Source organism: Cololabis saira, chromosome 9 (assembly GCF_033807715.1).
Source record: "Cololabis saira isolate AMF1-May2022 chromosome 9, fColSai1.1, whole genome shotgun sequence".
In the NCBI taxonomy this organism is placed as follows: domain Eukaryota; kingdom Metazoa; phylum Chordata; class Actinopteri; order Beloniformes; family Belonidae; genus Cololabis; species Cololabis saira.
The window spans coordinates 31,771,277-31,794,705 of NC_084595.1; the positions used below are offsets into that span (position 1 = coordinate 31,771,277).

At 38.9% G+C, this 23,429-nt stretch overlaps 2 protein-coding genes across 2 annotated transcripts; both read right to left on the bottom strand.

Moving 5' to 3' along the window:
- Nucleotides 1–1,693: 1,693 nt before the first annotated feature.
- Nucleotides 1,694–12,286, bottom strand: opn4xb (opsin 4xb). The gene is made up of 9 exons (XM_061729259.1): nucleotides 11,270–12,286; nucleotides 8,864–8,997; nucleotides 8,538–8,741; nucleotides 8,182–8,353; nucleotides 7,902–8,063; nucleotides 5,665–5,772; nucleotides 5,410–5,581; nucleotides 4,394–4,537; nucleotides 1,694–4,300 (listed from the first exon to the last, which is right to left on the bottom strand). Exons 1-9 carry the CDS (start codon nucleotides 11,434–11,436, stop codon nucleotides 3,899–3,901), a joined length of 1,665 nt encoding a protein of 554 aa, XP_061585243.1. The 5' UTR covers nucleotides 11,437–12,286; the 3' UTR covers nucleotides 1,694–3,898.
- A 5,811-nt stretch (nucleotides 12,287–18,097) lies between these two features.
- LOC133451271 (putative defense protein 3) lies at nucleotides 18,098–20,694 on the bottom strand. Its single transcript, XM_061730240.1, is given in 7 exon segments — nucleotides 18,098–18,207; nucleotides 18,293–18,357; nucleotides 18,495–18,511; nucleotides 18,514–18,609; nucleotides 18,808–18,911; nucleotides 19,233–19,426; nucleotides 20,603–20,694. Coding segments are annotated over 7 exon segments (678 nt in total).
- Nucleotides 20,695–23,429: the final 2,735 nt, after the last annotated feature.

Below are 23,429 nucleotides of genomic sequence, written 5' to 3' on the forward strand. Positions count from 1 at the left end.
AATCCTTTCATGGTTTGAGCGGTCTAATGGAGTAGCAGCATCAGGGCAGCGGGCTCTGTGGTGGGATGCCCCATTGACCCTGAGGCGGTGGTGCTGTCATCTCTCATGGATAACATATCTTACTCTGTGCACAGTCCAGTAATAGCACTGAGCAGCTCTTCCAGTACCAGGCTACTTGCTTGAGCACACAGACTCCACAACTAAGTCTGCAGCCTGTAAACCTCACAGACAGCTCCACATGTTTGCACTGTCGTTACTAATCTATTAAAATATTTCTATACCCAGCATTTACACCATTTATTTTCAGATAAAGCAAATCTCTGTGTAGCCATCTCTCGTTCCTCTCGTACCTCTCCATCTCTTTGACGATCACTTGCCTGCGTCCATTTTAAAGAGCATATTGAAGGTTAGGGTTTTTTCAAAAATTATACCTGACCTTATGTGAAAAATGTGAGAAGTTAATGTAGGATTTAATACGTTTTACAAGACATAAGGGAACGTATTCAGAGGAAAAAGTGGCTGATTTTAGCAAAGCTCCTACAAACGCTCTTTTTTTCGAACACCGCGTCATATGACGCAGCAGGAGGGAGACGTCTCCATAGCTCCACATGAAAACGCAAATAAACTAATGTTTAAAAAAACTCCGGGCAAAGTGAAGATTTTTGAAAACTCCGTTTATGTAGATGCGTGTAGACAGAGACAACCGGAGTTTTGCGTTTTCGAACGTCACATTATGCTCCAAAACAACAACAAATCTGCTCTGAGTCTGACGTCTAACGTGCCACCTTTGTTTACTACAGAACTACAGATGATCCACCATCTGTTCTCCAAGCTATTTATTAAATAAATGGTCTCTGCTCTTGACCACCATTACACCGACGCAGAGCCTACGCCGTAGGGTACGCGGCGACGCGCAGCCCTACGCCGTACCCTACGGCGTAGGGCTGTGGCGATTTAACGCGGCAGCTCCGTGGTGGGACACGGGGAGAAGAACAGATGATCTACAGATGATCTAGGTTTGGAATGCTTATGAATGTGGTCGAAAACGCATATCTTCGGGTATGTGTTGAAGGTTTTTTTTTTTAACAACGATGTAATGTGGATACAAATTATTTTATAAAGGAAGGGGCGGAAATATTCGGTTTTAAAAATACCCGGCTATTTCGGATGAATTTAATTAGAAAAAAGAGAAGATAATAAGCCTTATTTCTGTTTAGAAAGTACAAACGTAGACAGATTACAAGTACTCACCCATCTTTTAGGTGTTATTTTTCGGAGTTTCTTTCAGGAGCGCACGGGCGGGTGCTGCGAGAAATAAAGGCTGATTTATGGTTCCGCGTAAAATCGACGGCGTAGCCTACGGCGTAGGTTACGCGGCGCACGCAGCGTTCGGTGTGTCGCCGCGTAACCTACGCCGTAGGGTCTGCGTTGGTGTAACGCGGACCCATAAATCAGCCTTTTAAAAAGCGAGTTTCAGCTGTCGATCAAAAGAACGTGGGGGCCCTAACGGGTTCGTAATTATAAGGCTGTGGCCTGTCATATTGGTGTGAATACACATTCACAACCTCTTCAGTGTCACAACTAACATTAAGATCCATTATTTTTCCTATTGTTGAAATTCAGCGCACTCCCTGGTGCTACGTCACTTCCGGTTCAGCTTTTTCTGATGCAGAAGTAAAATACTCTCACAAAAACAACTCAGGAGGTCACTGTAGTATATATTTATGCGTATTTCCATGAAAATTCAGTTCCTACATTATTTTCCTACACATTGATTCACAGGGGTCTCCAACCTGCAATATGCTCTTTAAACTTCCTTATCTGATCACGCATATGGGTCATGGAGAAATGTGTTGAGTTTGTCAAATCTGCTTTTACCAAAAAAAGCAATTTTGCATATAGAGCTTCTAAACAGTTTTATTTATTTTGGATACTAATTTGACTTTTGAAAAGAAATATGTACCTTGAATTCATACATCTGTCTTTAGTTCAGACACATACAGTATATGGACAATAACATTATTCTGTCATTATTGTAGCAGCAGAAAAGAAAAGAAATCTACATAAAACAGCATAAGTGTGGCTTTTAAAATACATTACATGATCTGTATACAGCATACTGAAGAAGTGTGACGATGGATGTAAGAAAATAATAATACAAAAAATGATTGAAACAAAAAGAGTAGAGGGAAACAAAGGTTCTCTGTAGAGGGTGTGGAGGTGATGCTCACTAGGTGAACACTACAGGACAGTTCTCCATTTACACTCTCATGTACGGAAGTGAAATCTGTTGGCATTTTTCCCTATAAGTCAACCAGGAACAGGTTTTACATAAAAAGAGTTGTGTTTCCCGCCCTAATAAGGAATATAGTAATATGATATCAATTGATTGCTGCAGAATTATTACTATCTTTATGGTTTTCATATTTTGCTCCATTGTTTCCCAAAGGCTCAGGAAGCATGAACTTTCTGCTCAACAGTTGTCCATATATATATATTTTTTTTTTTTGACGTTAGAACATGCCCGATTGACATATACAAAAAATAATAGTAACTTTCTTTTTACAAGTGCTGGAAATCACTGGGTAAGCAGCCATAGTCTGTTGGTGATACATAATCTAAAAAAAGCCATACACAAATTAGATTTTAAATAGGATGACAAATGATGATGTCAAAAGGTCACAATGTGGTCTCCATGTAAACAGTGCTCCCCATTTCAAAATAACAAATCATTATTTGTTTAACTTGTTTAATTTATTGACTTTGAAGTAATAATTAAAGCAGTATAACAAAAAGAGTATTCTACACTCCGCCAACACTTTCAAGGGCCAAATGGATGAGCTTTACTTCAAATGTGTAGTTCAGGGTTGGTAAAATGTTCCAGTATTTGTTTGCAGTATGGTTATGCATGTTATAAAGGGCTGTAAAAAACAAACAAAAATCCTGTATGGAGATGTCTATAATTCTGTATGTTTATATTCTAAGACTGATGAAAACGATGAAGTGTCTTAACAGTGACAACACAAGTCAACACAGAGGACATGTTCTTGCTGCGTGAGGCACATTCAACCCTGCCTCAGTCTTTGACCAGCGTAAACAGCCTTAGCTTTTATTACCCCTCCCCCTTGCTGCCAATGAACAGTTGGAGATGTCTATAATTCCCAAATGGTCTACAATTACAAGACAAGAAATTAATTTACACACATCCTCACAACTTAATGTTATTGCTTTGGTTCATTGAATTGTTTGTGATAAAAGGATTCAAAAGGGACAAAAATCAGTTTGTTTGTTTTTTTGTCTTTTAGTTTGTGTGCTTCCTTTACCTGATGTGCTGACATGTTGTGAGTTAAACATTTGTTGGCGTGACAAGGGGAGATGCAGAAGACATGCCAAGATGAATGAAAGAGGATCTGCTGTGGCAGAACCGAGAGAAGTAGCAGAGGAAGTGTAGTTTCAGTAAAGGTACAGTTAAATAGTAATCAACACAAACCACAGAGGTGTGGTTACAGATGCAAAGTCCCTTCTTCAGTCTCTGGCAGAAAACCCAAAATAGGGCTTTAACTTGCCCGAAGTTGGATTATTTCAACTGAACTTTTAATTGAATTGGTAAACTCAAGACTGAGACCCAAGTTATAAGAAACATACGGTTGGAACTGGGATTTCTGAGGGCTCCAGTATAAGCATGCAGCATCCCACGATGCCCCTTAGGGTACAAACACTGCACACTTCATGCCAGAATGTATATATGTAGTTTCATTCATCATACCAGTTTTTCCTCTGCTCTTTGGTTGCCTAAGCAACAGAGAGACAAAACTTTCAGGATGAGTCAGGAGACCATGCCGTGTGTCTTGCGTCTCTGAAATTAAGTAAAGCTTCTTTTGGTTCGAAGTCCACTGTGTCAAGAGAGTAGTTCCACCGCCTCAAAGACTTCTGATGAGAAATTTAGACTAACAAAGACATTGTTCTCCATAGCCTCAATGCTGTCCTCTACGCAGACGCCGTCCTGGCTGATGAGGCTGCCCTCAGCGGTGGGGCTGATGACAATTATGCGTGGTATGCTCTGAGATGTTCTGGCATCAGTGGATGCCAAATTTCCAAAATTCAGGGAATCTGGAGAGTCACTTTTGTGACTGTTCAGCCTGTCACTGGTGTCGCATCTTTCGTCGTCTGGATTCTCATTGGTCATGCCCTTGTTGCGGTTCCTGGTGAGAACCAGCAGAGGGAGAGTGGCGATGGTCAGAGAGCTGGACACCAGTTCATGGTCACGGTTGCTCTGTGGGTCCATTGTTGTTGAAGGATGCTGGCAGTAGTTAAAAAAAGAAAACTTTAGTGCATGAAAAAAAAAAAGTCTAAACATTTCTTAATATTACATGTATTTGGCCTCTTTCTTCACCTTCTCTGATGTGTGGGTCTTGATCGTCTTCCGCTCAGATTGTTTCTTATAAGACCTGCCTCTGATTGTATGACTGTATGACATGCTTCTGAAGGAATCGCTTGATTTCCCACCATGGGATTTCATTTCCACATCCTTCAATACCTACAAGACAAGAAAACATACAATCTCAGAGAAGATAAGTTGTCACCGGTGAATCAGTTTCGCTTATAAACAGTTTTTCCTGCCACATTCATCCACATTTACACAATTCTGAGTGCATTGTTTGTACAGATAAATACTTAGGCCTATCATAAGTAAGGACAAAAGTGTTCATCACTGAAGAATTCAAAAATGGTTGGTATTTCATTGTCTATGATTGATTGATTCAGAATAAATCTATAGCATTGTTATGAAAGTTTCATTTGCAACTGATCATTTATAAGATTTCATTTTGTTGTGTTTATACCATTCTTTTTCACACATAGTGAACACACTCTACAGTAGACTAATGAATAGTATAGCAATGTTTATACCAATTATGTAATTATGTAATTTTAGTCATGAAAATACATAGTTGAATTTCACATGTTTTAATGAGAAAAAAAAAACTAAAAATATGATTTAATCTATTCAGAAAGGATTTGGACTGGAAAACACCCAAAAAGGCATGTAGAGGGATAAAGTTGCTAACTGTCATGGCTCCTTCAGGGGGACTGGGCAATAATCAGGTGACTCCAGGGCCAGTTCTGGCAGGTATACGACGGAGATGTTGTGTATTCACATACACCCTTTTACACAGTTTACACAATTCATTTGTCTATTTAGGCAGTGAATGTTGTCCATATCTCCCTTGCCAAGCAACCTGCAACTGTCAAGCTTGCTGCTGCTCAGAATATCCCGCCAACACTAAAAGCCAAAGCAAAAGTATTGTTTAAAAAATGATTGGAACCTAATTTGACAAAATTGATGACTGAAGGTAAAACTAGACATCTCAACAGCACAATTTAGAGCGCGCATTTAGCCCGAGTAATTACCATATCAAAGCGGTTTGAGGAAGCATTAATGAAGTGCGTCCTGGAAGCCGTTGACTGCCTACTGATGATGGAGTCTCTGAGAGAGGAGTCACTGATGGAGTAGGAGATACATTCCTTTCGAGGAGTGGGAGACAGGAACCTCAGGCAGGGAAATTTCTCCGCCAGAGTCATCCTGTTGAGACCAATACAGTCCAGAACTGTGTTCTCAGCAATGTAAGAGGGAAATAAATAGAAAAAAATGACTTGATTATTTACCGGTATTTGTTGTGTATGATAGCGTAGATGATAGGATTGTAGATAGTGGAGGCTTTAGCTATGACCGCAGGGACAGCCTTGGAGTACGGTGACAAGATGTTGGCATGACTGCGGAAGACACAAAGACATGTTTACAGTAAAACATAATTCAATACATATTTAATATTTTAAACTACAACATTTAAACATATTTCATACTTTTTAATTTAATTTGGCCATCTACTGTTGTGTTGTTGTTTTTTGTTACTTGACCTCACAGCATGGTCACCACAACTCAAAGTTGCTTCTTTTAATCTGCGTGTATGTTTTGTAATATACTGAAGGGGAACATTTATTCGAGGATTAACATGTGCCAGCTGCTAGAGAGAGTTGGTTAAGTACACAATCGTGTTTGCTTCTGTATGTGCGTGTGTATGTACGGTATGTGTGTGTGTGTGTGTGTGTGTGTGTGTGTGTGTGTGTGTGTGTGTGTGTGTGTGTGTGTGTGTGTGTGTGTGTGTGTGTGTGTGTGTGTGTGTGTGTGCCTATGTGTATCAGTGTGTGTGCGAGTCCAAGGATACCTTACCCTGTGAGTTAGCAAAAAAAAAGTGATTTCAAAGTTATATAACTATATCAGAACCTTTTCCCTGGGATAAACATGTGGTTTTGACAAATGTTGTGATAAGATGATTAAGAAGAGGAAAAATGAACAACTTCACCATCTGTACAGTCATGAGAAAAAAGTACACCATCCTTCAGTTCTAAGGTTTTATGCCTCATGCTATATTAAATTCAGCCAAAGAAGATCCGCAACACATAATATATAACACTTTTAATTAAAATGAAGCCAAAAAATAGATGAAGTGTGTTTGAGAAACTAAGTAGACTCCTTATTTACTCACTATAAAGTCTTGCTGAACAAATTCAGTCTTGGCAGTTTGCGGATCTGGTGTTTTAAACAATGTAAAGGAGGAAAGGCATCAGTAATAATGTTAGGGAAGTTGCTGTCTATGGATCCTGGAAGGCTTAGAAAGCCATTTCCAATTCAGTCCATCATTTTGAAGTGAGAAGGATTATTCACATGTGGAAAATATTCAAAGCAGATGACAATCTTCCCAAGAGTCGATGTCCTGCCACAAGGTCAGACTGTGCATATCTCAGATAAACTGAAAAACGCACAGAAGGGATACATCTCTACAGGTCTTAGTTAGCGTCGTAAATCTTAAAGTTCAAGACAGTTAAATTAGAAAAGGACTGAACAGGCATAGCTTGTTTGGAGCTGTGTGTTTTTTAACAACCCTACGTTGAGTATTAGTATAAGTATTTTAACAGATTATTTGTTAGCACTTTATTGAGTCTCTATTCAGGTTTGCACTCGGCTTTGTTATAATTTTGTGCATCTTACAATGACAACGAATTGATTCCACTTTTCTCTTTCAAAACAGCATAGTTGTAACGCTTATATGCAAAGTTGCATCCAACCTAAGTGCAGGATAATGTCTTTTAGGCAAAAAAAATGTAAATGTTTGACCATAACACAGGGCCACATCTAGTCAGAACCAAACACCCACACATGTAAAGACTGCTGATGGATGATGAGGATCAGAGGGTTGGACTTGTTTGGGAGTTACAAGTCCTTTAAGCTGAGTCATTAATCATCTATCCAAAGAACCCAGGTTTTTGCAGTGGTCTACTCAGAGCCCAGACCTATAACCAGCTGGAAATGCTGTGGCCAGCCTTTGACAGATGTACATGAGTGCCTCAAACCTCAGTGAATTGAAGCAACAAAAAGAATGGAGAACGGTTTAAGAGATTGAAGAAGTAATTAAGAAAAATGATTACTTCAAACAAAGCTGTTTCTCCACTGGTAATACTGACTCAGTTTTCCACAGACTGCTTCTGCATTTTGGCTTCATGTTAATTAGTTTATGGCATCATGTCTCCTGTCATGTTCTCTTGATGTGCAAACTTTTTCAGAAAACACTGGAGGATGACAGTTTTCCACATCTCTGAATGAAATCTTAAACCTGTAATGAAATGTGCACATTGATATAACAATATATTGATGCATACCATGGTCTATGATTGGTGTTTAATTGTGCCATACACTGAATCTGGAATCTACTCAAGTTTTTACTTTAATTTGTAAAACTATCACATAGGGAAAAAAGTATGATAGTGCTGAAAATAACAGATATACCCAAACAGAAATTTGATCAAATAGGTATAGATATACAGTATGTTTAAAAAGATCTTACCCAGCCCAGGAGATCAGTGTAACACATGCATACGGTGACCAAGAGAGGACGTAGACTACGATGACAATAAAAGCGATCTTTGCCAGTTTCCACTCACTCCTGATGGACTTCTGTTGGATGAGAGTGGACTTTCTTACTTGAGTCCCTAGACGTTCTACCTCCCTGCAGGCAGAGTAAGATGAAATTAACAATTACACGTATATATTATATCTAAGCTTTCTCTATTTCATATCTTAATTATGAACATTCAGATTACCTCCTTACAAAAGAGTTGCAGTACCTGCTAGTCTTTCTTATCGACAAGAACATTCGAAGATAGCAGTAAGAGATGATTCCCAGCGGAATAAAGAAGACAAAACAGCACAGCATCATCGTGTAGCTCCTGTTGGCCGGAGTGTACGTAACATAATCCCATGTACAAGATGTCATCAAACCCTCGGGGATATAGGAGCCTGAAAGAATGGAAAAACATATATAAATGAATCTTTAAACTACAGAAGAGTTAGACCTACCGTATGCTGTGGGTTGTCTCAAGATAAAGTAGATAATTCCTAAAAAAGCTTTTCTGCAGCTGGTAAAAAGGTGAACATTATTAAGTAGTTTTGATGAAACATCCTGCACACTGAGGAAACTCACTCCAGCCAAGCAGAGGAGCCAGACTCCAAGCCAAAGAATAGAGCCAGACCACGAGGATGGTGAGAGTAGTTTTTCGTTTGGAGCTCCAGTGTATGGTCTGCAAGGGCTTGGTGATGACCAGATAGCGTTCAATGGAGATGGCCAGTAGGTTTATCATGGAAGAAATTCCGAACAGGGCACCACAGAAGGCGTACATCTTACACCCTACAGGAAAGGAAGACACAGACGCACAAACCGCTCAGCAGCAGAACGCAGTTTTGTCTAACACGTGGGAGCAGGGCAACACTAAGCACAAATTAGTCTTAGAAAGCAAAGGTGAGAAATACCCATCTCTCCAAACACCCATTCCTTGTAGAGGCAGTTGATGAAAAAGATAGGGGACTGTGTAAATGCCATGAGGAAATCACTGACCGCCAGGTTCACGATGAAGTAATTAGGCAGGTTGCGAAGCTTCTTATTGCTACAGACATGCAAACACACAAGGAAGAGAAAGACATAGATACCTGATTGGTAGCTCATTGTACAGCAGCAATGATAATGTGGAGACAATGAAAGCTTGAAGCAAAGTCTCATGAAGAGCTACCCTCATTTGTATGATTTTGAGCATCAGTTCCAGTCGAATGACTTTGCCGCTTGGGGCAACAGAAAACATTTTCAAGCTCCAGTGTGATTAACATGTAAGGAATATCTAAAACAAGATGGACTGGCTTCCAATTACTGTTTGAATCCCGAAAGATATGAAAAGCTAATTAAAAATAAAATAAAAACACAATAACTAATCATCTTCACATATTTTCTGTCATCTATACAATGATATCATCGTAAATGTACCACTGAGATAATATTTCTGGACCCCTGCATCAGAGCACCCCCAGGTCAAAGCTCTTTGACACATCATCTCTGTTACGGGGGTTTTGTGGCTTTTTAAACCGGGAAGCTGCACTGATACGAAATGTGGCATCTGCTTGAACATATGGTTTCTAATTTGCTAAAAGCCAACAAATATGATTTTATAGAGGAGAAATGCTCATCTTTTTTTCTTACTTTGTTTTTTATTGTTCAGCCTGACTTTAAAGAAATATATGAAATGGCCATAATCTTTAGGACTGTACTGCATGGTTGTGGCACGAAATCTGCTACAACTGGTCTTTCATTCAACAACTTCAAGTATGCAGAAGCCGAATAAAAACAAAAACATTTTTGTAGTAAAGATAATTTTCGCACTAACAATTCTTGAATATTATGTGCTGTTCTTTTTTTACTTCTTTAACTTTATTTTTGCATACAAACTTCTTTTATCTTAGATTTAAAAAGTCATTCTTTACATGCAGTTCTACAAACATAAAAACACGTTTTGCAGTTCTGCGTTACATATTGTAAATTGTTTTATAAAAAACAAACAAACAATCAAACAAAGTTATATCCTTTGGTTGAATATTTTGAAGTCATCCATTCAAGCCTTTGACCTACTGTATATGTGAGTATGTGTGTATTTGTTTAAATGCAAATGAATTTTCTTGGAACTATTAACATCGACTCAGTGAACTCAAATCATCAACGCAACAAAAGGGAGAACCCATCTAATCCAGAGTGATGGACAGATGGAATATGAGAGCTTCTGACAATCCCCCGAGCACACACACACGCACACACACACACACATGGACACGCACATGCACACTTATGCACACACACACACACACACACACACACACACACACACACACACACACACACACACACACACACACACACACACACACACACACACACACACACACACACACACACACACACACACAAACTGACCCAGATTCTGTGAAGCATTTAATGTCAGTCACACAAAAGAGGGGTCAGAGTTAAATTACACAACACAAGCCTTAACACTTCTAGAAAAAGAGTTTACACTTTAACGGTGATTCAAAAGGACATACAATATTAAACACACCATATTTTTTCATCACCTGTTGCTCATTACTACAAGTAGGCTGCTGTGTAAATGTCATGGTCAATTTAAGCTGCGTGGTTCATTTAATTACCGGGGAAATGTGCATTACCTTCATGCAACCATCGTTATTTTTTGAGTGACTTATAAATATATTCTGATATCTTTCATATAATGCAGTGCTGCATTGTAGGTGTCTGAGAGTGGGAGGGTTTATTATTTACAAGCAGGTCTGATACTTTTTGTTGTTCATATTCGTGTTTGTGTGTATGTGGGTGAATTTATTTTTTTCAGGAAACTAGGCTCATATTGAAACCTCATTTCATTTTGTTTGCAGATTCTATAAATACAAAGTCCATTAGCTGAAAAACAAAGACTGAAATGGCGTTTTATGTCTAATTGCAGGCTTTATGAAAGCTTTTCTGTCCTCTTAACGGTTTAAAGCCATGGAAAAGTCTGTTGCCCTTCATGTCTATTTCAGAAGTAAAAAGACAAATATCCTCTTTCGTTACTGTTTTGTCTCCTAAACAAGAATTATAAATATATTCCTGAGTCCCAACCAAAAAACAATGCATGTTGGGAAACATTTCCTCCTTGGATAAGAGATCCCTCGTCGTCACAGTCTAACTATCATCAGTATTGGACTTAGTAAGTAATATATAAGTACCAAGTAGTATACAGTATGTAAATAGTGAGGTTAAGTTGGCTTTTGAGGGCCCAATTATATAGATGTCACATGTTATATCATAGCATAATATAACGAAAAAAAACATTCATTGAGACTCACCTATAGAAGGCAAATATAACCAAGATGTTCCCAGTGATGCCTAGTGCCCCAATAACAAAGACAAACACAGCAACAATGTAGTGAGCATGGTCGGGCACATCAACCTTGTGGAACATGCTGCTCTGTGTGTGTGCTTTTTCTGGCTCCATGCTCTCAGTGGACCACATGATTCAAACACCTCAGCAGGACTTCCAACCCGGCAGGATCTAACGCTTTCACCAGCTGATAATCCACTTCCTTTTGACAGTGTTGAGCCTCCATAGTTGGAACATTTGACCAAAAGATACGGTGGTCATATACAGTATCCAAATGTCCAGGTCTTGCTTGAAGTTTCACTCTGGATGGTTTTTTTTTAAGCAACCCTTCTCCTTCCTATTTTAATCCATTGATACAGTTGGAATAGATGAATGTGGGTCTGGAGGTGGAGTCTTTCATTTGGAAGGTTTCTGGTCTGATCCCCAACTCGTCACATTTTCTAAGTATCAGTAAGCAAGATGCGAAACCCAACATTGCACCTTAAATACTTAAAATGACTTTGGATAAAATGATTTGCTAAATGAATGTCATGCAATTCATTCAATTCCGGAGAAAAGCTGTAAAAATGATCATCACAAAATTATATGCTGAGATTCCGGAATCGTTAATGGTAATGGTTGATGCTTTCACTTCACTGTCCAGTAGTTTTAGATGTAAAATGATGTCCACATGTCGTCCAAATGTGCAGCATCTGCACATCCGCTCTGTTAATCTCCTTTGTTCTTCAGTTCACATGGTTTTCCACCTGTAGTCCTCAAATATTTCCTCTCTGGTACTTAAAGAGTTGCGATGATAATGTCCTCTTGCACATTAAATCCCAGACTCGTTCAAATGAGACTGACTCTGTCAGTCCATCGAGCATCTGCCTGCAGCATCTTCGCCCATCACACCAGCTGTTTAGTTTAAGGCTTGTCTCTGGTTATGTTGTGAACCAGCGACTCCTATCCTCTCATCTTTCTCTCTGTGTGCATCTCTCTCACTGTCCCATGTTGCTTTGTGGTGCAACTCACACACACTCACACAATGCCTTTCTCACATCTCTGTCTCCCACCCCCTCCCCTCCCTTCATGTAATATGGCCCAGCCCTGAGCACTAACTCTTTAACTACCAAAGTCTTACATAACACATTTTGTTCAGCACATGTATATGAAAACTTCTTAAGCTCAAAATCCTTCAGAAACCGTAAAGCAGATGTGCTAAGAATAATACATGCAACTCTCATATGCTGTCAGTCATTCATGGATGTTGCATTGGGAAATTGCATGATTTTGTCCAACCGGTGCACACACTGTTGTGACATGTTATTGTTCTCAACATGCACGCGACTATTCTCAGTGACTTAAAGGCAAATCTGCTGCTTTGATTAATTCAACACAGCTCTGACGCTCAAAGCATTTATGATCCTGAATGCGCAAGCATGTCTCCAATAGTTCCTAACCCCCCACCCCCCTTTAGCTGTAGAAACTGATTATACATCTGAAGAGAACCCAATTTTGCACTGATTTCTGTTCAAATGAGATTTCGTGGTCACCTCGTCACAACTGTTGTGTGTACAGTGAAAATACAATTATGTAAGAATGGCTTTCACTTAACTGGGATCAATTTTGGGAAACTATCAGTGTTCTTACAACTCTGAGCAGAAGGGCCTGTCTCCTGGATATACCTATTTATGGTGCTGTACATGTTAATAAAAGGAGATAAAGGGAACGCAGGGAAGCAAGGAATGCAGAGCTTAGACAAAGTTGTCAGCTAAGCCCCTACAGGAAGGGATAGCCTTAATCTGAACACTGTGCATGCATGTGGATGAGTGTTTGATCTGTGTCAAATAAGAATTTACCACAGAATTTAGGTACTGTGCATAGGTACATCCATAAGCTTGTGTGTACTTATACGTATTTTGTGCGCAATATGTAAAGGAGTTGACGGTTGGCCAGATGTTTTCAGGGATTATCACTGTCAGTCTTGTTAAACCCAATCACTGCTGTGGTATTTATGTTGACTGTACATATCTGCACAGCTGGGAAATATGCATCATCCTAATCTGTTGATACTGTACATAAGGCAGGAAATCCAAGAATGAAACCTACAAATGTAATTCCTGTCACTGACCACATGAACCTTAACGCAATCATTTATGGCAATAAGGATACCAAAATATGTCGGAACTGAGCTTAAATGACCTACAAATAAATTGATAAATAAATAAATAGATAAAAATAAACAACCTTTTTGAGCTTAAAAGCCTATATTTGCCTGTCTGAAGTGACTACAATCTAAGAAGCCTGACATATGGCAACACTACCACTTGTTTGGGGCCACCTTGGTGTGAAAATACACAAATCAGTGTTGTTCAGAGTTTCAGGTTACTGTCAAACCACAAACCCAGATCTAAGTGGTGCCACCCATCATTGTTATCTTTAACTCCACCCATCTATTTTTTTCCCTCCTAAACACAAATAATGAGTCTAGTTTGTCTGTATCTGACTTTAATTTCCAAGGGGCAGTAGCATGTATGCCAGGACAGACATGCAGCCAATAGGAAAAAACAAAGCATGTGATATGTGAGGTTAACAACACACATCCAAAATGGCTTGTAAAACACCTGTGTATGACTGTTGTCAGTTTTGCAGTGAAAGCCATTTGAATCCAAGGTGTTATTAACAATTCTGCAGTCTTTCTTTGTTGTTTTGATTAGTGTCTCTTGAACGCCCCTTCATGAGCCATTCCATAAAGTTTGTACCAGCCCTGTTGTGGTACAGTATGTTCTGTAAATTCTGTACTTGTGAAAAAGACTGTGAATGGGAGGAGTTGTGGACATATTTCATGAGAGACTACATCATGCAGCAGCTGCTGTACTTCCGAAGTCGGTAGCACAGAGCTAGAATACCACTTTCAAAAGCAATTTACTTGGGACACACATGGAAGAGAAAAAATGGCACACTCTACGAACGGAGATGCAATGAAATGGCTAGAAAGTGAACAGTTTGATTGTATAAGTGAAGTATGTCACACACATAACACCAAAAAAACATTACTTTCGAAAATGGTGTCATTTTGTGCAATTATATGTCATTAATTACTATAAAACTCAACAAAATACAACAATCTGCACAAAAAAAACTATTAACATTTGACAAGCACCATAGCCTTTTAATATATAAATTAGGTGACATTTGTTAAGTTCCTTGTCATTAACAGGCTGTCAGATGCTTCAGTCAGAAACATCAGGAAAGGATGAAAGAAAGAAAACACCTAACTAATTCCTCCTGTAGTAAGGGACATCTCTCAGTAGGGTAAAGTGATAGACATACATGTATGTTTTAATTCAAATTAAAAAGAAAAACATCTGAATTTACATGAGAAAAATAGCTTTAAATACACTGAATTTCTCTTCCCTCTGATATGCAGTAGCAGTTGGTCAGGTTAGCTGTTGCTAGTTGTAGCTTCCAGTCTGCCCCACTGCCTCAACACAAATGACCTTGTTTAGATGGAAAAGACATCACTGGTGAGAAGTACATTGGAGATGACCTCGACAAGTGGGTTCAGTGTTCCACATGTCAATGAGTTATGTGCTATTGAACTGGCCGGTAATCCCGGTGTGCAGTGTCTGTGCTTGAATCCCCATCAAATATATACCCAGGCAGGCATGTGGTGGAAAGAACTAATTATAATTGAGCTTTGCATGCTCTCTGGTTGGAGCTGCAAATTCAGGCAAATTCAGGTCAGCGCGAAATCAATACAGCCACAGACAGGGGCAAACAAGTCACAGATACAGAGTTGAGTACCATCTAAAGAGTCATTACTAAGCACGAGGAGGCTGACTGTCATGTGTGTATTGTTTGGAGGTAGCTTTGTTTGATGATTTGCTCATTTTTTGATCCTTTTCAAAAATCCTCCGTTGCTTAAGGATGCATATGGTAAACATTTTTCATTTTCACCTTTTTTTTAGCTGAAGCAACAAAAACACTCTTGCCTGTTCCCCATTTGTACCTTTATATTCATGTCTAATTTATGTTTAGCCAACATCTGCTTTTCTAACATTGTGCAAACGAATTAGATTTAGATAACCCTTGAGGGCAATAACCTTAAAAGCCGTCAGAGAGGCAACCTGAAGGCCAGTCCAGTAAAACCATGGGATATTGTCAAAAATTATGTGATCAAATGCATGGGTTTGTCAGCAGCTGTTATGCTAAGGGGAGTTTGTTGGTGCTACAGTCCTGCTGGGCTTCAAAGTACTGGCAAGGAAAGTGGTGCTTGAATTTTAACTTAATCTTTAAGTGTTCCTGGTAGTATTGCTGTTTTATGAGTAGTACTCTTTCTGAGTTCAGAATGAAAAAAGATGTAATATTCGCACTAAAAACAGGTTTACTTTGTAGCCTCTCCTAAAGTTTCAAGTGCAGACAGGCTACAAACTCAATCAGAGAAATGACGCAGGGAATTATAAATATTGTATAGAGCTTTGAATGTCACATGTGATGCTTGTCTTAAGCCTCTTTAATATTTTTGTCCACCATCAGCTGAGGAATCTGGGTTAGAGATCAAACCATGTGGAAACAAAACAGGTCATAACATGCTCTTCAATAAGTGGAATGAAATTCAGTCGATAACAAACCACCAAAGTTTGGCCCTGCATCTCACGCACACCACTGTTCTCTCTCTATCCAACCTTTTTCTTTTTCTATCCCTTTTTCTATCCATTTTCTTTATAAAGTTATGGTTAATTTAACATGTTTATCATCTGATAATCATCTGTATATTTTTCTGCTGTGGTGTTTTTTTATGTTGTAGTTTAGGAGTCTGTATTGATCTTGAGTTTCTTATGCTCTTTCCTCTGATGCTTTGTTTCCGTGTTTATTTTTTAAGTATCTGGCCCTTTTTTCTCTTGTCTGGTACTTCTCTTATCTGACCTTCTCTGATTGTTCACACCTGCGCCTTGTTTGGTAATGTTTCTGTTTAGGCTTAAGGCTGATTTATGGTTCCGCGTCAAAACGACGTCGTGTACCACACGCCGTCACTGACGCCGTCACTGACGCCGTCACTGATGCGTACCTGCCAAAAATTGTAACTACGCGTCGAGGCGACGCAGACCTAGCGCAGACCAAGAGGGCTGTGATTGGTTCGCTTGGTAGCAACGCATTTCCGGTTTCCGGTTTGAAGCAGTCGTAAACTTTCAGCGCTCTTTTCTTCGTGTATGTGTGATTTTTTTTTTATTAGTTTTTTGCACAATAGTTGTCCTTATCTCTTTCATTCACTGTGACCGGAAAAAGTCGGATAGACCATTAAGGAAAAGATTGCGAATTAGCGGTTGGGGGGGTATTGCACCGCGACGAAATGGAGTGACGGAGAAGTCCGAAGGGTTCACGACGGCGTCACGGCAACGGCGTGTGCACGGCGTTGATTTGACGTAGAACCATAACTCAGGCTTTGGGCTATTTACACCCTGCTACCAATATCAATGTATGCTACTTGCACCCATGTATTATTAGAAAAAAAAAATGTTAAACATTTTTTTTTTATTGTGCACTTCGAGAAAAAAGTCGAAATGTATTTCAACTTTATTCTCGACATTACCACTTTATTCACGAAATTTCGAGTTTATTCTCAAAATTGTACTTCGACTTTTTTCTCGAAATTATATTTCAACATTAATCTCGACAATTCGACTTTTTTCTCAACATTTCAACTTTTTTCTCGAAGTACACAATAAAAACAAATCTTCCCCTCTCAAATATGTTTTATCCTGCATGGCCCTAATACACTTCCGTACAAATACAAAGCGTAACGTTACCTCTGAATTCTATGGAGCTAGAACAGTCTCATAATTCACAAATGCACAGACCGATTCACAAAAGCACAGGACAAAATTCACAAATGCACAGACCGATTCACAAAAGCACAGGACAAAATTCACAAATGCACAGACCGATTCACAAATGCACAGAACAATTCTGTCGCCCCATCTCTCCTCGTTCTCTTGCCAGTCTGTTTGTTGTCCTTCCTGTCCTGATGTACTACTTTGTTCTTCAGTGCCGTTTGCCTCCCAGAGTTCATCTGCACCTTGTTTTCTGCCCAATCCCCTTTTTTCAAGTCTTTGGCATTACAGATAATACAGTCACGCAACACTTTTGTTGATATTTAAAAATGTTCACGAGTGGGATTTTTGATAGCTCAGTACTCCTGCCTCCCTGTCTTCCGGAGGGGAACTCCAGCAACATCAAATTGCAACATTTTGAGACTCTGGATACCGTAATCTGATGATTTGATTAAAAAAAAAATCAAGAAACTAGACAATAAACCATTAACTAATGATAATAGAGTGCATGCCACTGCCAAGCAGGATTGTTTTTTGTTGTTTTGTTTTGTTTTGTTTTATGAATTATGTACAACAATAGAAATTGATTAAATCATTTTGGTTATTCAGTTCATTACAGTAAAATATTAATACAATGGAAGTGGAAGTGAGTCACCAGGACAGTTACAGCTATTCATATTCACACAGTGAATTTTTAAGTACTGAAATGGTTTTATAAATACAATAGAACAGACTCCATGAATGTTATAAATGTGACTTTATTTTTAAATCAGGCCTTGGGTACATTTATAATTTATGCCAATGGCAAGTGAATGTAAATGGATAAGCTTTTAGATGATATGAGGGATGCACGCTGCATTCATTTCTAATATCAAATAAACAAAAGAAAAACACAGCCTAATGTGACTTCAAAAGTCTGTGATTTATCATATTGCTGTGAGACAGTGAGAAGCAAAAACAGTGGAATAAATATTCTTTATTCAAGCCAGACTTTGTAACAACAAAAAGCAAATTAAAAAGAGAAGGAAGGGTTTCTGATCAGCCATTCCTGCACTTGCATCTGTAGCTAGGCCGATACCACTGAGCTTTTCTGTAAGCAGAGAATACCTTGGTATAGCCACAGACATTCATCTCTACAACTAGTTTGATTTATCACTCTCTTGTACTGTACTTACCACTTGACAGAGTGGTGGACCTCACATTGATCCAGTAGACAGTGCGTGGCTGAGCTACTGTGGCCCTGAAAGCAAATAATTAAGAAAATGTAACTAAACTCAACAGATTTTGCATCTTCTGGTAGTTCATTTGTTTCAATAAATGCTATTTAATCAAACTACAAAACATCTCAAAAGACAGCACAGTTAAAAATATATTTACATGAAATAGTCAGGACTTGTAGTACAGTATCTGGTGCTACCCAGGTGTACACAGAGCTGTTTCCCTTCAGGTTGGTATTGGCATGAGACACAGCACCTTGTGCATTCCCTGAGCACTGTGAGCACAAGATATTCACCCTCATATGAAGCTGCTATCTCCATTTACAATGCTTGAATTTGTCAAGTAATTTTAGATTTTACTGATACTTTGTGATTGCATTTTGGGACGAAGCGTGTAAAGAAACAAGCAATAGTTTAAAGTCTTCAGCATGCACACTGCATCGATTCAGCAACAGCTAATGCTGAAAATGCACCTGGAGAAATGTAGTGTCTGGAGGAGGGAGCATCCAGCCCCCCAGGGCGTTGGTGCTGGCACCTGTCACAAGCACCCCTCTGTAATCTGGTCCAACAATCGTCACTGAATGAAAGCAGAGCAGTTACCACGATGCCTGATGTTTGTGTCAAATACATCTACTGTATATACACTGAAAATGCAGAAAAGTATTTATCAATATTCTATTTGCTTTACATCATCCAGTATAAACACTGCTAAAGATACCAATAAATAAAAAAACATTTGTTGGCTAAAACAGTTAAAAAGTTAGAGCTGAACAGAGGTATTAGGGAAGGACATTCAATGTATATGAAACCCTTGTGCTGAACTAATTTTGTATATTTTAAAGGCGGTGAACTGATCCAGCTGCATCTGTGTTCATCTCAGAAACAACAGGTATCTTACCTGTGACGTGCACCCCCGGCTGGTATGTCCTCATGTTGGTGGGAAGAGCGTAGGGAGCCCGTGAAGGCTGAGGCAGCACTCCAACATGGCGGGGTAACATGTCCTCACAGGCACCAGTGGGAGCGCCATTGGGATAGCAATCAGCCAAATAGAGCAGTTGAAGGACTATCAAACCAGGCAACATCTCCATGAGACTAAATGATCAGCAAAGAAAAAAAATATAAGAACTAACATTCCGTTGCTGAGTCACACAACCAAAACATTCACACTTTCTCTGGCTGTGATATCTGTAACCATGAAACAGGCTTTCTGAATGCTCTTATTATCTCTTAAAAATATGATGCAATATTTATGCATTTTAGAACAGAACAAAAGTTGCTATTCTAAAATAAATAACTGAAACACTGTGGAGTTCAGAAGTCTGAACCACCATCAAATATCTGGCATATTCTCATGTAAACATGGAAATGGATGGCTGTAAAGATTTCAGTCAGCTAGGGCTGATTTTCCTATGGAGAAACATCCATGCCTCTGTCACAGGTCTGTTTTACTCGTACAAACTTTATTACAAGAACAATTTTAAAACATTGTATCTATTAAAGCGAGGTGCTTACATACCACTGTAATGTTAGGAAAAATCCCAATATGCTATCAATCTAGGGTTAAAAAAAACTGAGTAAGGTTCTTCAAGTAAATTAAAATGAGTTTTAAATCCAGGAAATAATCCTAATAACGGAAAATAATGTTTTTACAAATCACAGTACCTTAATACCTTAATAATACAATACTTTAGCTAATATTGAAACCACTTTTACACATCACCAAATTTTGTATTAAGTCTACGAATAAATACCATCATAAAGATCAAATGAATATGTTCAAATGATTACCGCAGTATGACCATGAACAGCATGAGCAAATGATTTCTAAACATGTTATTCATCTTTTAGAGTGTGTTTACTGCAGCATTCTAAAAATGTCAGTTGATGACCCAGTATTATGAAGTGTACATTTTAATGGCATAAAATCCATTTTGCTTTTACCCGGAAACATACAGCGAACCCTTTATGAAGTTGTGAAATGTCAGACATGGTTTGAGGCAATAATGCGCCAAACCCCAACCAGTCATGTTCCAAGCTTCACGCTTCTCAATATCTCTGTTTTAAATATTTCATGTTGTCTCTGGGTGTTTTCTTTCTTTTTTTTTTTCTTTTTTTTTTTATTAATCTCAGCTAAAGAAACTTTGGATATGTGATTGGGTCATGTTTTTGTTCATTATTCAATGTTAACAGGACACTCTCCTAATATTCTGTTTTAAAAAAAAAAAAAGAATTGTTGAAATTAATAGGAGTTGAAATGATTTTTTTTGCCTGTGGCGTAACTCTACCAATAGCAGGCGGAAGCAGCCTTTGGTTTTCATCTGAAAAGCCTCTGGCGTCTGAGTGCTGCGCGTACCACGCATGCCTGACATCCATCGTCCACGATGCGTTCTAATTCAGGGTCCCACATCTTTAAATTTGCATCTTACAGGGAAGGTGGACTGCAAACCTTCCTTTTTTTCTATCATGGGCTGAATTATTCAAACTTTTCCATCGCAGCTTAATGTACCTTTTTGTCGACTCACTCTTTGCTGTGTAGAGAAATAGTGTTTTGTTCCATCTGATTATAGAATTATTGATGAGCTCCACATTCCCATTGTACTGTCCCCCCACAGTGATTTAGCACCATGACAGAGCAGCGAATCTGTTCTCTATATTCATCTATGACTTCTAAAAAAGACCTTCATTTTCAGTTCAGCCTGGTAAAGCTCTAAAGACGAGACAATCCACAGACAAAGAAAGGAAGGAGGTAACCTGCTGAGCTGAGATTACGCCAGAAGAAAATCCTTCCACAGTGTTGATCTGTACATATTTTTTTTTCCTTTCAGATTTGAACTCTTTCTAAACTGTAAATTTACACAAATCCTTATTTGGCAAGATGCCTTCCTCAAACAGAGTATCCTCTGTTGGCCAGGAGAACAGAACATCACCTTGTTTGGTAATGCAATTACTAAAAGTATTGCATGCAAAGATAATAAAACTAAGTGCTTCTTTGCACATGGATTGTGTGGGTTAGCGGAGCAACTTCAAACCTGGATGAAGTGAAAACATATGGAAGGAAAACATGTTTCTTAATAATGAGAAGCCAGTCATTCCAGGCTTTTTCGACTGTGCTAGTTACAGTTGGGATGAGGTCATAATGCTCTTGGCTAATGTAATGTGATTGGTTATGGTATCTGAGTCAATACTAATGTCCTGAGTGATAAAATGGAATTGGGTTAGGTAACTGTTTATTATCAGCATTATTAAAAAAAAAAAAAAAAAAAAGGTTGCATACGATATGAATGATGTCTTTGCCATTAAGTTTCCATGATTGATTATTACAAGTGAATTGAATTTTGCAGATTTTAGCAAATCCCTCTATGGACACCTTTGCCCTTAAAGTGTGATAAGATGTGAATGACCTCAATGTGAATAAATAGCTTGATTTTTTTCAAGAACTGCTGAGTTCTGTAGTCTGGTTGAAGTTATTTCCTTGTCTAGGTTTCAGAAGCAGATCCTTCTTTTGGTATTTGATGTTTGTATTGTGTCTGTGCCAGTGGGAATGGCGTTGTGGCTCCTTGGTTATTACCTGGCACATCCATGCATGAGCTCATCTCTGCACAGCACACCAGCCCACATCATCTCACCACTCATCGCCAGTTCTTTGTTTACTGCCAGTCGGGTAACAATCCGACCTGATCTAAATATCTGCTCGGCTCATCTCATTAATCTTTTTCCTGACAGCTTTGTAACCGTGCTTTTCTCCCGCGCTACAGATCCTCTGGCAAAGCCAATTCTGCTACATCAGATTCATGCTTGTCTGTTAATCAATCTCTCTGTCCAGCAGTGGTTCATTTGGAATTTATGCTCTGACTTTAAAGGGGACCTATTATGAAAAACACGTTTTTTCTTGCTTTAATATATATAAAGTGGTCTCCCCTCAGCCTGCCAACTCAGAGAAGGAGGAAAGCAACCAAATTCTGCAGTGTCTGTACAGCCGCCCGGATGAGCCGTCCAGTGTGATGTGGCTTCTACGAGCCGTTCAGATTCTGCTCCCGTCGTTACGTAACCAAAATGCAATTTGCATCGGTTGGCCCCCGATGCGTGAAACCACGCCCACAACTGACTCTGGCCAGAACAAAAACAACAACTCCGCCGGCCGGAGCTTCCGCCATTTTTTACGCGTCATTCAGGCAGCCAATCAGCACAGTGCCTCATTATCATAGTCTCCCTGCCCACTCAGAATCCCTCATAGATAATGAGGTTAGAGAATGGGAAGATAAAGACATGGCTCAAAAGCTTGTTTTTAAGACATTCAAGGCCTGTTTAAAATAGGTATTACATGCCATAATAGGTCCCCTATAAGCAACACAGCGTTTTCGTTGAGGTCAAACAATGAATGATCATTTAAATTTTAGACATCACAAGACAGGTCATGCAGATTGCTAACACCCCTTTAAAGAAACTGCTGTTGGAGACTGTTTTTGTTCTTGTTTTCAGGAGAAAAAAAAATCCTTATACTAATTGAAATTTAAAAAAGAAGCTTTTTCTCAAAAACTTCAGATGTTGCCCGTTGCTGCTGCACAGGCTTGCTCGACCCTTCAGATATAGAAAACCAAGCGACACACATGAAATACCATCAGACACCGTTTATCAGGACCTCAAAACATCTGTGCCACAGGTTACAAAAATGTATCGAACAGTCCTGTTTTCAAAGGACCACACAATAATGTTGTTGCCAGGATGTCACAAAATGACAGAAGAGTTTTGAAATGTAATGTGGAAAATCCTAACCTTGCTTGTGATTGAAAAAAGAAAGTTTGGAAATACAGTAAACCTTTTGTGTGGAGACCACTTCTCTATAAAGCATTGTATTCTTTTATATATTGTGACTTAAAATTGTACCCACCTTTAACACAAGCCCGCATTGTGGACTTAGAGTTGCTGTTTTCTGGAGTTTCACAATACTTTTACAAAATGACCCATGACTCACAAATAATTAGAGGTAATTTGCCAGCATATCCACCTCATCACACATGAAACAATGCTTCCTAAGGGTGTTTTTCCAAAACTGAATTGTCGAACAGAACCTAAAAACTAGGTTGAACTAGATGAA